This window comes from Silene latifolia, chromosome 7 (assembly GCF_048544455.1).
Source record: "Silene latifolia isolate original U9 population chromosome 7, ASM4854445v1, whole genome shotgun sequence".
In the NCBI taxonomy this organism is placed as follows: Eukaryota; Viridiplantae; Streptophyta; class Magnoliopsida; order Caryophyllales; family Caryophyllaceae; genus Silene; species Silene latifolia.
The window spans coordinates 125,310,522-125,326,110 of record NC_133532.1 but is presented as its reverse complement, the minus strand read 5'-3'; the positions used below and the strand labels follow the sequence as shown (position 1 = coordinate 125,326,110).

The following is a 15,589-nucleotide window of genomic DNA, read 5'->3' as shown; positions in this document are numbered from 1 at the left end:
AGATTAGTTCATATGAAATTTTATGTAGGTTAGTTAAATCACAAATTCTTGTTTGTGACGGCACATATCCGTCACTCTTGAGTGACGGATACCATTTTACCTCACAAAGTACCCACTTTTTCTCTCTCTGCAACACTATTCATGTGGTCCCCTTTCTCCACTAACCCATTTTATCTCACAAAATATCCGCCAAAAATGGTAACCCGTCACAAGGGAGACCAATTGTAGTTAAATTGGGCTAGTTTATAATGTAATGTGTGGCTTTAAAGATATTTTGGGCTCTCTCTTTGTCCAAAGAAAAATATTGGGCTAAGCAGTGAATTACTGAGAGGTAAAATGTGACCAAGGACATATTGGGCTGTAACATGTTGGGTTACTACCTTCATTGACATTCCATAGGTGGTTGATTGAGATGTGATAGTGAAGACTAGATCTGTTAAGCAGGTCGGGTAGGTTAATTCGAATGCAGGTCGGGTTATAGACAAAGTAGGGTCAGAAAAAGTTTCTAACGTCTTACATTTACAGTTTAAAAGTCCATAAACATATTTTTTAAAATTAAATCACATTTAATATTAATAATATAACTATATTCATTACTTATCGTTCTAATATTAAAACAATTATAAACATAAATTATTTTGATAATTTTTTTATTGCAAAGTATAAAATAATTTTAAAATTTAAAATAAATTTTTTTTTTTCAAATTTATTATATAAATAAATACTGATATTTTAATCAGACTTAGATTTACCTTTGATCCAACAGGCCGGCCGAATGTCAACTCTAAAATAACAGGTTATTTCGGACTCGAGTCACACGTCAAGACTTGGGAGTTTAATTTGGCTTTGAAAAATAGGCCAGATCAAGTTTTGAGAGAGCTAGTTGAGACCAATTTCTAGTGAAATTATGAATAATAGATTTAATTTCACCAATTTTTCTACTACGGAGTATGTCCTAAGAGCATATATTATTTTTCTTTAAAGGGAAATTTTGACAATAAATATCACCTTAAAGAATGAAAAAGTTACTTTATACTTCGTTTTCCTTGTATTTTATTTCTCAAGTTCTCCATGATATTTCAGAGTTTGTAGACTAGCTGCCCAAACAAAAACAAGAAGAATATAGGCTATAGCAAAAGAAAACAAAAAGCAGAAATTAATTCATTTGCATGAGTACGTAACCTTAAAGAATTTGTGTAATCCTAATCACTTTATACTCCGTAATTCAGAAATAAGTATGTACAAACTATGGTAGTTCATAAAATTGAATACTACTAATTAAACTCTGATAATTGTACTTTTTTTACTACATTAATTATTTCCCCACCATTAAATTTGTACGAATAATTCACATTATGTGTAGTGAATGTTTCGTTATATTTTACTCTGTACTGTCCATTAATATTTATGTTGTGTTTTAAGAGTATCATTTATCAATGTACGTACTCTCACAATAGTTTTAATTGTCACTTATCATCACCAACTACTTACAAAATGTTTAATGTCTTAGTCACGCTTTTGTTTATTACTTATCGATATTTGAGTCAAGAATAATGATTGTAATAGATTGTTTCGTAGTGTAAGACGATCTCCTATGCATAACTGATAAGAACACTTATATTTTTTGGTGTTATATGAGCCGCAAGGGCATTACAATTACAGGAGTAAGAGGATTCGAACTTCCAACATATAATTCACTATACCTATATCTTAACCACTAGACTAAGTCCTTTTCAATAAAACAGATAGGTACTGTTTTTTTAAGCTTAATTTTAACTCTTATTGAACTCAGTTCAGCTTAATTCAACTCCAATTCAACTCACTTACTTCAGTTCATCTCAGTTCACTTCACCTCTATTAAGTTCAGCTCATAACAGTTTATTTCAGCACACTTCAACTCATTTAAGTTCAATTCAGCAACATTCAACCTAAAAAAATAGAGCCTTATTGATTAAATGAGGTTTAACCAAGTAAAAGGACCGTCATAACTCATACATTATGCAACAATTTTATTCTAACTTTTGTATTTAAGATCTTTTTTAACTAAGGGATTATAGCGTCGAATTGTTTGAAGGTGACTGTTAATTAGTATCTATTAAGTACTTTCTGCATTCATTTCATTTTTATAATATGTTTAATATATGCGAGAAATATTACAGGAAATGAAATGAATACTTTAATTAGTATATTTTCATATTTTAAAATTTCACTTAAATGTAAGAATTTATACAAAATACTGAATCCTGATTTTGTCAGACCATTATTTTTCAATAAATTGTCAAAGAGCTCAAATGCTCAATAATGAGGGTAATGAAACAGTAGAAAATACTGTACAAAATACAAATGATTATGCCATATTGCCATGATCTTTAAATAAGATCATAAATTAATGCATATAAATAATTTTGTCATTGCATAATTAAATCATACGGCAGCCTTATTTTCTGCTTTAATTACACAGTATGCAAAATCCAGAGAGAACGATCGATCGGGAACACTATAAATCTATATAATAATGACTTGATTTTGTTGTTAATTATCTTAATTAAATTACCATTAATGCGTTGTCTCATTGTATTTGTATTCATTTTAATGATGATGTCAATCTCCCAAACTCTATGCGTGCCCCTTTCATTTGCTAACTATTTTGAGTTGTGATCGGTCGGTAATTTATTTTACCGACCATTTTCTGCAGACGGTAATATGCAAAATATGGTCGATAAACTAATGTATCGACCAATTTTTAATATTACTGGCTAACATTTTCGGACCGTACGAGGTGGCGTTCTAGTAATGTGATGCTCAACTATGTAAAATTATTTTATGAAAACTTCCGCGTTTTTCTAATGTGTGTCCTAATATCTCACATTTTAGTTTTAAACTTATATAAACAAAGAAATTTTTATAAAATTTTATCACGATAAATTGAATTGTGGACTCGTTTTTAATATATTTAATTTAAATAATTAATTTGTAAATTATATTCCCTCACATAATTTCTTAATTTCTTGTCTAATGAACATTGGAGATGTACACCGTCAACTATATATATAAAAATTTGTGTGAAAAATGTTATACCGAATAAAGTTTAATGTTTGATATAACTATAACATTTTTTATGACTATATCGAATATGATCGGTGAAATTAGTAATTAATAAACTGTGTTGATATTTATTTTGGATTAAGACACATAAAATACGTTGTACTATGATACATGTACTCCCTCTATCTTAATTATATATTTTATCTTTTTTATTCTTTATGAGATACTCCATATATTTTAATCAAAAGTAAATAAATAATTAGACGCAACGAGTAGTCGAGTACTATTCTTTAGTACGTACTCCGTATTTTTTTTTGGCACATGCATATTAATTAATTCTGCACTTTTACTGTTGATCAAGGGGCAACACACCATTAACTAATTTCACCTAACTTTCTTTCCATTTAAAAAACCATACCATGAATCTCATATATCATTTGTCGTTTTGACACCAATGAAATGTTACTAAGCTTATAGTGTAGTTACTTAATCTCTAATCACTAACAAGTTCATAATAAATGATTAGATAGGGACCATTCAACTTTGTTATTAAAGTACTCAATTCTTTAATTTTTTTTCTGGTTATAATTTTCAATCAAAAGTCAATAGTACAATGACAAGAATTTATTTACTCCTATTTAATAATTTACTCCTTTATTTGTGAGTCAAAGGAGTTATATGGCGATTTTAACGTTGACGATATTTAAACCCGGGTCATGAGTATCACAACTAATCAACTATCACTTTACCAATTAATTTGTTGATATCTGTAATAATTCACTCCTTTAAAAGTGTTAGGATTTGAACTTAGATGAGAGCAGATTTTTTTTGGAAAATTGATATAGTTATCCAGTTAATGTAAATATGTAATTGTCAACTCTATCATAAAATCCGATAAAGGTCGATTGTGGAACTAAAAAAGGTTCGGAATCACTCTATAAATGTCAAGAAAGCGATAATAGTAGAAGTCGATCTCTTTTCTTGTTTTTATAAAGATCAATAAGTTATAATATGTATACTCTCAATCTATGTTGTGTTTCCACGTCATTTAAAAATCTTCTTAAGTTTATTCTCTAAATACTTTATTTTATTATTAGATTAAAAGTGAAGTGAATATCATGTACACAAAATTTAGTGCAATATGTCTAATGGTAAGATGAACCTAATTAATAATGTGACCCAAAGTGACTCTTCAATAAGTACATATTTTCATAATTAGTGTAACGATTTTATGGTTAAATGACCATGCCATTTTATAAGTAAAACAATTTATATGTTTTGTGCTCGTTATGCTACTTTTAGTATCAATTTTACTTTAAATTGTGAAATGATTTTTCAATAAACCTATTATAAGAGTGTCTCTCAAAAGATTACCTTCCAGGTAATTTAATTCCATGTCGAAACAACACTGCAGATTAAAAGGATAAAATTTAATGAGACTACAAAAAACTAATCTCACTAATAATTACTCCATTCGTTCCGTCATTTGTTTATCTTTGGATTTGGCACAAAGATTAAGAAGAAGAGAGGAATCATTTGGATGTGTTGTTATTGAATGACAAATGGACAATGAGGTATATGCCCTTAGAAAATATTTTCAATATAGAAAGATAAACAAATGACTGCGACATCTATAAACAGAATGGGTAAACAAATCACCGAAAGTCTAGAACAAAGGGAAAATTTTGAGCTTTTATAGGTGATTTACTATATTAATATAAAACCGTCTTACGGATAGAAAAAGGTGGGAATAGGGCATTAAAAGAGAGGGTTGGGGATGCAGTCAAATCTCAAAAGTCAATCCCATAAACGTTTCAACCAATGTATGTACTATGTAGCATGTTTTACGCTTCTACACTCTGAGACAAGTGAGTAAGTGAGTGACCCAATTCAACCCTAAAGTATCCCAAAGGCAATAAGAAGTCTTATTATATGATGAGCTGATTTCTAATAAAAACATGTTCATACAATATTCACAATAGAGATAAAATCTACTCATTAACTGAAAAACATGCTGCCAAATGATTTAAGTATATACTCCAAAAATCTGCCACATTATATATAAATTGCTTTAGGAGTCAAACAGTTTTACCATTGACTATAAATAGTAACAACTATAATGATGATTACGATATAATATTATATTTACAATTCTTATGTAAAACTCAAGATTTCTACAGGAAAAAAAATGTATAAATGTCAAATATCTTAATAAAAACACTATTGCATTGTTTTTCTTTTGTTTAGAGGGAGCCATAAAAGCGAATTTGTTATTGATGAGATTTGAACCCAAGTCACGAATACCACCCATTATGACTCTATCAGCTATACTAACTGACATATGTCAAACTACTGTATTGTAGATCGCCGAAAATGTAAAATACCCATGTGCCATTATGTAAGGGAAAGGGTACTCAAATGACACTCGCGCCATTTATAATTATATATATGTTCTTTTAATTTATAGTCCACGACCATATTTACAATGACCTTTTGTATCTCTGAAAATGTAAAATAAAATACTATAGTTATATAATTTTATTGAAAGTAATATTTTTGTAAAACGCATTGATGTAAGAGTTATATTTCAAAATTCAACTAAATCTATAATTTTAAGTCAAAAAGTAGAAATGACGAGTATAGAACAAAATAAAGATACGTCAGCAAATGAACCTCAAAAATAAGTAGAAAAGGAAAGATATGAAACATTTTTACACACAGATCGACGTAATTTTTTCTAAAATTTAGAGAGTTGTGAGTATCACCAGCTCATGTTTACTAGTTAGGCCAGCTGATAAAAATATGATTAAGAACGAGATTCTACTTTGAATTGATGAAGTGAGGACGATAGATTGAATTGGCAAAACTATATCGCAGGATCGTAAAATCCTAAAAACTTACTAAATATAGTTCTTTTATTAGGTAAAAGCATATATTTGACGATCAAATAATTACTTATTTATTAATATTTATCCATAAAATATTGATAACTAACCATCCTTAATATCATTATATGAACAAGTTTGAACAACTTACACGAAATTTGGGCTTTATAATGCTATTAAATACAAGTATATATACGATAGAACCAGATCGTAGGATCGTATTATGATCATAGCTACCTCTAGACGGAATGGTCAAATGATTAGGATCGTAAGTTTCTACACTAACCGTGAATGTAGGATCAATATCAGTCAACCTCTGTTGGATCGTAACATCATGAAATCGTAGGCTTGAATCAGGATTCTAATAATAACAATGATTGACAAGGTTCGAACCCAAGTAATGAGTATCACCTTCATTATTTCACTTATACTAATGAAACTTATTAGGGGCGTTTGGTTCAATAGGTCGGGATGGACTGGAATGGAATGAGATGCTATGAGGGGAGGGGTCAGGTTCTAACTTCATTCCAAAATACCCTAACCAAACACTAGAATAATTAGAATCCATTTCATTCCAAATCTTCCAACCAAACACCTCCTTAGAGACATCTCTTAATCTGATCGATTAAGGTATCGTGAATGATAGGTTGCGTATTCAAATCCCCGTCGTTTTTATATTGTACTGACCTTGTGCCTCCGAACACCCAAAATACAACCCTACAACCAAACTTTTGATGCAAAAAATATATAAAAATTGAAAAAAATACATAAAAAAATCCTAGAAAGAAAGAAATAAGAAAAGTGGAGAAAATAAAAATATGTTTCTCAATCTATCCATCTCAAATTGATATATAAGCACCCCATGACTAATAGAATAGAGCAACAAAAACTAAAATCCCATAACACATACCCTCCCACCACCACCATTAAATGCAAATTGCAAGCCTTTTTTCTTCTTCTATCCTCTCTTCCTAACCATATGCTCTTTGCATTTACTCCTCTTCTTCATCTCCTCCCTTCATCATCTTCATCATCTTCTTCTACCTTCCATCTTTCTTTTTCCTCTTAAAAAACAAGCAAGAATTAAAATAACAAAAAGTCTCATATAATTATTGTTAATTCTCTTACAAAAATCATCTCTAAGAATCTAGATCCACCTTTTGCAAACACTTTCTCGTTATCTTGTAAGTCATTTTCCTTTCTATATAGTTCATATATTCCGTCCGACTCAACAAATTGTTTACACTTTTATTTTCTTGTGAGTTATAACTTGAGTATTTTGATCGAATGTAAACAATCTGTTAAGTCGGAGGGGTATAATTCTTTATATATGTTATTTTTCCTTATTGCATTAAATCATTTTCTTGTGTTTATTAAATTTTGAGTAATTGTTTTTTTAGTTAACACTTAGTAGGTTGAATTTCGTTCCCATTTTCTTCTTATTTATTTCCTTATAATCCATTTTACCATTTTTGTAAATTTTTTAATACATTTGCTCTTACTTAAACGTTACAAACTTATTATATATAGTAATAACTATTTCGTCCGTTACGTTTATTTTTCTAAAGAGCGAGAAATAGGAGTTGAAAATGGCGTGATTTTGGCGTTATAATCTGTGTCCTAGAAAATATAACATTAAATAAAAAAGTAGGCTTTGAAATTATGGTATGTCAAAGGGCTCTTTTCACACTGTCAACTCTTATTTTCTGCCAAATATTTATTTCTTTTTATGTACTATATATATTATTATATTCCACTTTATTAAATTAAAAAAAAATGCACTAAAAAAAACATAAAATATTGAGAGTGTATCTAATTATTTAATTTTTTTATAGTTAATTAAATTTTTTCAACAAAAAAGTACTCATAAAAAACATAAAGATTATATCATTAATTTTGCATAGTTAAATTATTTTCATAAATGTATTGTTTTATGATTTTAATCATACAATTTTAGAGGTATCCATGATTAAAAATGATATGTTGAAATATGAAACTGACATACTTCCTTTGTTCCATTCATCTGTATATTTGATTTTTCTATCGGTTTTAAATTAACAAAGTTACAAATGACTAAGACAGAGCGAATATATAATAAACAATGTACTCCGTATTAATTATTTTATTGAGAATGCCAATGTAATTAGACTATATACTTAAGATAAAAACATTCCCTTATCTAGGACAATAGTCAAAGTAGAAAGAGAGTGTGTAGAAAAGAAGTCTTACAAAAGCAGATAATATCTATCACATGAGTCAATCTAGTAGTCACACAAGATAACATATGAAAGAAAAAAATTAGGGTTTTTATTTGTACTATTATTCAACTATTTATGCTCTCAAAAATAAATAATTAATTCTCTAGCTACCACCTTAATTATTTGGGTAGATCGTTTAATGGAATTAGTGATGAAGAATTTGGATGTTTTTATATAATTTTTCAGGTAAAATTTACTTATAAATTCATTTATTTATTTATGTTTATTTGTAATTATCCATGATGTCTTTATATGAGTTAATTTAATTTATGGGTTTTAATTAATTTTTTTAGTTTTTGGGTTTTAATTAATTTTTTTTTTGGTAAATATTCATACCAAAATTTAGATGGTCTGGTTTATAATACATGATTTTAGCTTCTTAAATCATTTCTTACTATAAATGGGATTATTTGTGCCATATTTTGTTGTCCATATGAGATCATTATTCCAAAACCTAAGTTTCATCTTGATTGAATTACAACTTAAAAATTAAATTCCTTTTTGTTGTCACAAATGTTGTAAGATCAATGATACCCAACTCCGGCGACATTAATCTAAATCATTTTGAGACTAAGGTCTAATTATCGATTTTATTGTCTACTGGTAGGAGATACTTCTGATCAATATCGAGAAAAAGGTTATAGTGTAATTGTGTTACATGAGCAACAACAAAAGGAAAATGTATCAACCAAATATGTTTGAGAGTCACCACTCATTGCTAGACATGGTTGGTCATAAGGACATGGATTTAGGAAACATGATGAAGGATGATGAATTCGAAAGTAGTCGGTCCGCTACCGAGAATATGGAGGGACTTTCAGGTGATGATCAAGATCCAAATCAAAGGCCAACAAAGAAGAAGAAAAAATACCATCGTCATACTCAACACCAAATTCAAGAAATGGAAAAGTACTAATTATTTCATAAGCTTATTAATTTAGTTTATTAATTAATTAACTACTTTAATAATTTATTTTCGTTTAATTTAGTCGATTTAACTAATATTATTTAATTTTATTTGTGTACAAGTTTTTTCAAGGACTGTCCTCATCCAGATGATAAGCAAAGGAAGGAGTTGAGTCGTAGGCTATCTTTGGCACCTTTGCAAGTCAAGTTTTGGTTTCAAAACAAACGTACTCAAATGAAGGTATTATTCGTTAAGACGGTCTGATACAAGATTAGTACAGTCGATACTAGACCAACTTGAATTGTATAATCTGTGATAAATCGTGACATTAAGCGCGTTAAAGCGCTATAATGGTTCATGACATGCTATTTAATATAAGTGTTCTTTTAATTTGTTCAATCTAATACTAGCAATCGATATTTAGACCGATTAACTAACATGACTTATACAAGACATGATATAAATTATTTCGCTATTTATCATGATGATAATTTAATTTAATTAATACTATATCATAAATTCATAATGTGTTAAATCATGTAAACGGGTCTGATTTAGTTTTATTGTTTCTAACTACATTTCTTCCTTTGACAATTTCTTCATTCCATGGTAGGCACATCAAGAGCGTACTGAGAACCAACAACTTCGGTCTGAGAACGACAAGCTTAGAGGGGACAACATCAGGTTCAAAGAAGCGCTGAGTAACGCGTCCTGCCCTAGTTGTGGTGGCCCGGCTGCCATTGGAGAGATGTCCTTCGATGAACAACAACTAAGGATTGAGAATGCCCGTCTTAGAGAAGAGGTACACTTACATTACATATTACCTATGTTACTCAGACTCGGCTGTTTTATTAAATATCCTAATGTTTTTAATCTAGGAGGAGTATCCTATCAAAAACCGATACATAGTCAATATGAAGTGTCTAAGTAACATAGTTAAAAGTTTAAATTTTACAGTTAAGGACCCGAACTTTGCAATTGTTAAATTTAAACGTTTAAGTCCTCAACTGTAAAATTTAAACGTTTTAAGTCTTTAACAGGAAAAAATTGCAAAGTTCGGATCCTTGTCTTACCCTTGACTCACTTACGAGTACTATTTTTCAATTGCCGTGAACATTTAATCTTATAACCACCATTTTATGACAATCTACAGATTGATAGGATATCAGGAATTGCAGCAAAGTACGTCGGAAAGCCATTAACAACATACCCTAACCTCCCACAAGCCTTATCAACAAGGTCACCCCTCGAAATGGGCGGGTTTGGGCCACAAGCCGGTGTAGTAGACAACATGTACGGTCCACAAGGGGATCTTCTACGGTCCATTGCTCTGCCCACTGAGGCGGACAAGCCCGTGATTGTTGAGCTCGCGGTGGCAGCTATGGAGGAGCTTATTAGGATGGCTCAAGCAGGAGACCCATTATGGGTCCATGACCCACATAACCCGGCTGAGATTCTTAACAAAGAGGAGTATTTTCGGACTTTCCCTCGTGGAATCGGACCTATGCCTCTCGGGTTGATCTCAGAAGCTTCTAGAGAATCCGTGGTTGTGATTATGAATCCTATGAACTTGGTTGAGATACTCATGGATGTGGTATGATTTTTTTCGCTTTTATGTTAATATAAATTGTAAAAACTCGATTTTTTTTCGCTTTTATTTTTAATATTTTTATTTAATTTTTAAAATTTATTTGTTTTTTTTGGATTTATTACAACTTTTTACCAACAACTTTCTTTCATATTAATATTTGGTTTACTTTCGGTTCTCAAACTCATTTTAATCTTTATTATCGATTTAAATTCTAATTTTTTAATAAAAGAAATCCGGACTTCGATCTTAAAACCTACTCCCTCCTAGTCCGAGTGTTGGTTCCCTTTTTTTTGGCACTAAAATTAAGGAAATGAATTTGGACCACAAAAAACACCCTACCCCACATGGAATTGAATTTGGACCACACAAAACTTACCAGAAAAGGAAAGCGGAACCAACACCCAACTAGCATGAAAATGGAAAGGGGAACCAACACTCAGACTAGGAGGGAGTGTTAAGTTTACCTGCTTTTGTATTATGTTTCATTCCCTATTTTTTTCAATTTTTCTTTTCTATTTTTTCACATTTCTAAAGGATGATTATGTAAGCCGATCCCAAATCATTTTGGGATTAAGGCTCTGATGTTGTTCATGTTGTTGTTCTTGTTGGTGTTGTTGTTGACTTCTTGTTGTTTTATGTTGACAATAATTTTTGCATAATTAGAACCAATGGTCAAGTGTGTTCTCTGGGATAGTATCAAGAGCTATGACACTAGAAGTCTTATCAACCGGAGTGGCCGGAAATTACAACGGTGCTTTACAAGTGGTAATAACTTCGCTTCAAAGACAAAATTTCGATTTCTTTATATTACATTTGGTTTCCTATGTCATCCGATGGTACTGAGTTTCATATAAAAATATAATAGATGGTAGCGGAGTTTCAAGTACCTTCACCACTCGTCCCAACGCGTGAGAACTACTTTGTAAGGTATTGCAAACAACATGGGGAGGATACTTGGGCAGTCGTCGATGTTTGCTTAGACGTTTTACGCCCTAGTCCGGTTCCAAGGGGTCGTAGAAGGCCATCCGGTTGTCTAATTCAACAGCAACCTAATGGTTATTCTAAGGTAGCATAACACTTAATTGAATGACGGATTATTTCATCTTGTTATTAATTTACGAGCTTACATTTTGGAATGAATTTTTTGACGATGAAGGTGACATGGGTAGAACATGTCGAAGTGGATGACCGGGAAGTCCATAACATATACAGGGCACTCGTAAACTCAGGGCTAGCCTTTGGAGCAAAACGATGGGTTTCCGCTTTGGATCGACAATGTGAAAGACTCGCTAGTGTTATGGCTAGCAACATTGCTCCTGGAGAAGCTGGTGGTAATAATTATAATTTCATTTCATTAATCTATTTATTTTCTCTAATTAAGTCTTACAGAAATAGAGACGGTCTCAGATTGCGTATTAAAGTTGAATAATTTACGCTTTTTTTCTCTAATTTGTACATTTTTAAAGTACGATTTACTTCAGCCGACCCCAAATCATTTTGGGATTAAGGCTCTGATGTTGTTGTATTTATTTTCTCTAATTAAGTCATAGAGAAATAGAGACGGTTTCAGACTCCGTATTAAAGTTGAATAATTTACGCTTTTTTTCTCTAATTTGTACATTTTTAAAGTACGATTTACTTCAGCCGACCCCAAATCATTTTGGGATTAAGGCTCTGATGTTGTTGTTGTATTTATTTTCTCTAATTAAGTCATAGAGAAATAGAGACGGTTTCAGACTCCGTATTAAAGTTGAATAATTTACGCTTTTTTTCTCTAATTTGTACATTTTTAAAGTACGATTTACTTCAGCCGACCCCAAATCATTTTGGGATTAAGGCTCTGATGTTGTTGTTGTATTTATTTTCTCTAATTAAGTCATATTGAAATAGAGACAGTCTCAGACTGCGTATTAAAGTTGAATAATTTACGCTTTTTTGTTTGGATGATTGTATGTATCGAAGTAATTACAACTACGGAAGGGAGAAAGAGTATGATGAAGCTAGCGGAGAGGATGGTGACTAGCTTTTGTTCAGGAGTTGGAGCTTCTACAGCTCATACATGGACTACCTTATCTGGAAGCGGTGGTGATGATGTCCGAGTCATGACTCGAAAGAGCTTGGATGACCCCGGTCGTCCCCCTGGCATTGTGCTTAGTGCTGCTACTTCCTTCTGGTTGCCTGTTCCTCCTAAACGCGTCTTTGATTTCCTCCGTGCTGAGAACTCTAGGAGCGAGGTACAATTTCTTTTTTCCAAATTAATATCAGCCGACCCCAAATCATTTTGGGACTACGACTCTGATGTTGTTGTTGTATTATGAGTCGGTTTGAGTCAGGTCATTTTGAATATACGTAGGTAGGGTAGTCAATTAATCATGGTCATTTTGGAGTTTGGCCGTTTTAACATTTTAGAGTCAGGTGATTCCAGACAGGTAATTAATTTTCTCTGTTGGGATTAAGGCTCTGATGTTGTTGTTGTATTATGAGTCGATTTGTTTGGGTGAGACGGAGTTAGTTTTGGGTAAGAGTCGGTTTGAGTCAGGTCATTTTGAATATACATAGGTAGGGTAGTTAATTAATCATGGTCATTTTGGAGTTTGGCCGTTTTTAACATTTTCGAGTCGGGTGATTCCAGACGGATAATTAATTTTCTCTGTTTTTCGATGTATGGTGTGACAGTGGGATATTCTATCAAACGGCGGTCTAGTCCAAGAAATGGCTCACATTGCTAACGGTAGAGATCCAGGGAATTGCGTCTCACTACTACGAGTAAACGTAAGTAAACGACTCTAGTTCTTCGCCACAATAACCTTGAATTGACCTTAACCAAACACGATTAATATTAATTACTCGTAAATTTTGTAGAGTGCAAACTCGAGCCAAAGCAACATGCTAATACTCCAAGAGAGTTGTACGGATACAACGGGCTCATATGTGATCTACGCGCCAGTAGATATAATGGCGATGAATGTGGTACTAAACGGAGGTGATCCAGACTATGTGGCACTCTTACCATCGGGTTTTGCAATATTACCCGATGGATCTGGATCTGGATCTGGTCCAACAATGGAGGGTGTGTCAGGAGGGTCATTGCTAACCGTGGCCTTCCAAATACTAGTGGATTCGGTCCCAACTGCTAAACTATCCCTTGGATCTGTGGCTACCGTTAATAGCTTGATTAAGTGTACTGTCGAAAGGATTAAGACCGCTGTTGTTGGGACGGAGCTTAATTAACGACATGTCGAGAATAAGCTAAGGTAATTTCAGCTTATCTAATTTATCTCCATTCGAATTTTGAGTAGTTAGCTAGCCTTACGGTTGTGTTGCCGAGTCTGAGTAACATAGATTCTTGATTTTGACTTTGGACAGGGAAAATAGTTATGTTGTCGAGTCTGAGTAACATGGATTCTTGATCTAGCTAGCCTTACGGGTGTGTTGTCGAATCTGAGTCTGAGTAACATAGATTCTTGATTTTTACTTTGGACGAGGAAAATAGTTGTGTTGTCGAGTCTGAGTAACATGGATTTTTGATCTAGCTAGCCTTACGGTTGTGTTGTCGAGTCCGAGTCTGAGTAACATAGATTCTTGATTTTTACTTTGGACAGGAAAAATTGTTCTGTTGTCGAGTCTGAGTAACAACATAGATTATTCTTGATCGCTATTGCGAACTAATTACTCGCCGTGTTATTTACTTTAGGTTGCAATTTTCTTGATCATTATCGAAATTTTTTTTAATTAACATGTATTCAAATGTCTAGGTTTTAATCCCGACAGTATTAAAATCGTCTTTGTGACCTTATCCCGACACTATTTATGATCTTGGCCACTTTATATTAATGTCGTGATATGAAATAAATAAAATCTTGGACCTTTATCATTTTAAGAATCAATTCTAGTAGTTGTAATTTTTAATTTTTGCAGCATAATTGAATGGACCGATTTGTACAATATTAATGTCGCGTTATGTGATTCGATCCTTACATTGCTCTTTACTTTTTCGTTCTGATGCAGAAACATTGGTACGCGACTAAGGCCTGAAAACACAGAAATTAAAGGATGTACCGTTACAGGTTCCGAAATTTTATGGTATAACGGAGGAAGTCAAGAACGCACCTTTTATAATCCTTGCAATGGCTTGAAGCGAAGAAATTAACCATTTAGCATGGAAAATAGGTTCGGGTATTGACTTCGAACCGATAAATTAGGACAGTTATTTTCAAGTTATTTAGGTCGTTTAGTGATCTCTAGTTTATTATCAGGCAGCACATCTTGTTTTCGAGTTCTTTCGTATCATCAATTGTATTTTCGTTTCTTGTGTCATTATGTTTCGAAATTTATGTAAGACTTTGTTAAGTTATTATATCATCGTTTTATTGTTTTATTGTATTGTCATTGTCATAATTTTATATGCTCGGTAGTAACTTCATCGAGTTATAAGGAGTTGTTCGAGCTTAACTAAGCTTTCAAGCTAAGCATGAAACTCCGGCTTTTTACTAGGAACTATAAGTATTTGAAAGTCGAGTAGAATTTTCTGTTATATATACCGAGCTAACAAATCTAAAATTGAAAACATAAAATATATTTTTTTCCGCCCCAGTCATATATATATATATATGTTTTCGTTGGCACAAAGATCAAAGAAATAAGAGAGGTATGCTTTAAGAAATAAGAGAGGTGTGCTGAAAAGGTAACATTAAACAAAAACGAAATAGAACGGAACTGAACTGAATTTAATAATGGAGCTGAGCTGAACTGAACTGAATGGATTTGAACTGAACTAAACTGAACTGAGGTAAAGAGTTAATTTTTGAAGAGAAAAGTTGTACTGAACTGAATGAAGTTGAACTGAACCTAATTAGACGATTTTACTAGTTACTACGTGTTATAGAATTTCGGTGTCTTTGTT

At 32.0% G+C, this 15,589-nt stretch overlaps 1 protein-coding gene across 1 annotated transcript; it reads left to right on the top strand.

The window, feature by feature from the left end:
* Positions 1–6,807: 6,807 nt before the first annotated feature.
* Positions 6,808–15,064, top strand: LOC141593006 (homeobox-leucine zipper protein PROTODERMAL FACTOR 2-like). The gene is made up of 12 exons (XM_074413928.1): positions 6,808–7,114; positions 8,796–9,097; positions 9,218–9,335; positions 9,709–9,897; positions 10,249–10,689; positions 11,350–11,451; positions 11,552–11,752; positions 11,843–12,017; positions 12,649–12,920; positions 13,363–13,458; positions 13,549–13,940; positions 14,695–15,064. Exons 2-11 carry the CDS (start codon positions 8,847–8,849, stop codon positions 13,915–13,917), a joined length of 2,214 nt encoding a protein of 737 aa, XP_074270029.1. The 5' UTR covers positions 6,808–7,114; positions 8,796–8,846; the 3' UTR covers positions 13,918–13,940; positions 14,695–15,064.
* Positions 15,065–15,589: the final 525 nt, after the last annotated feature.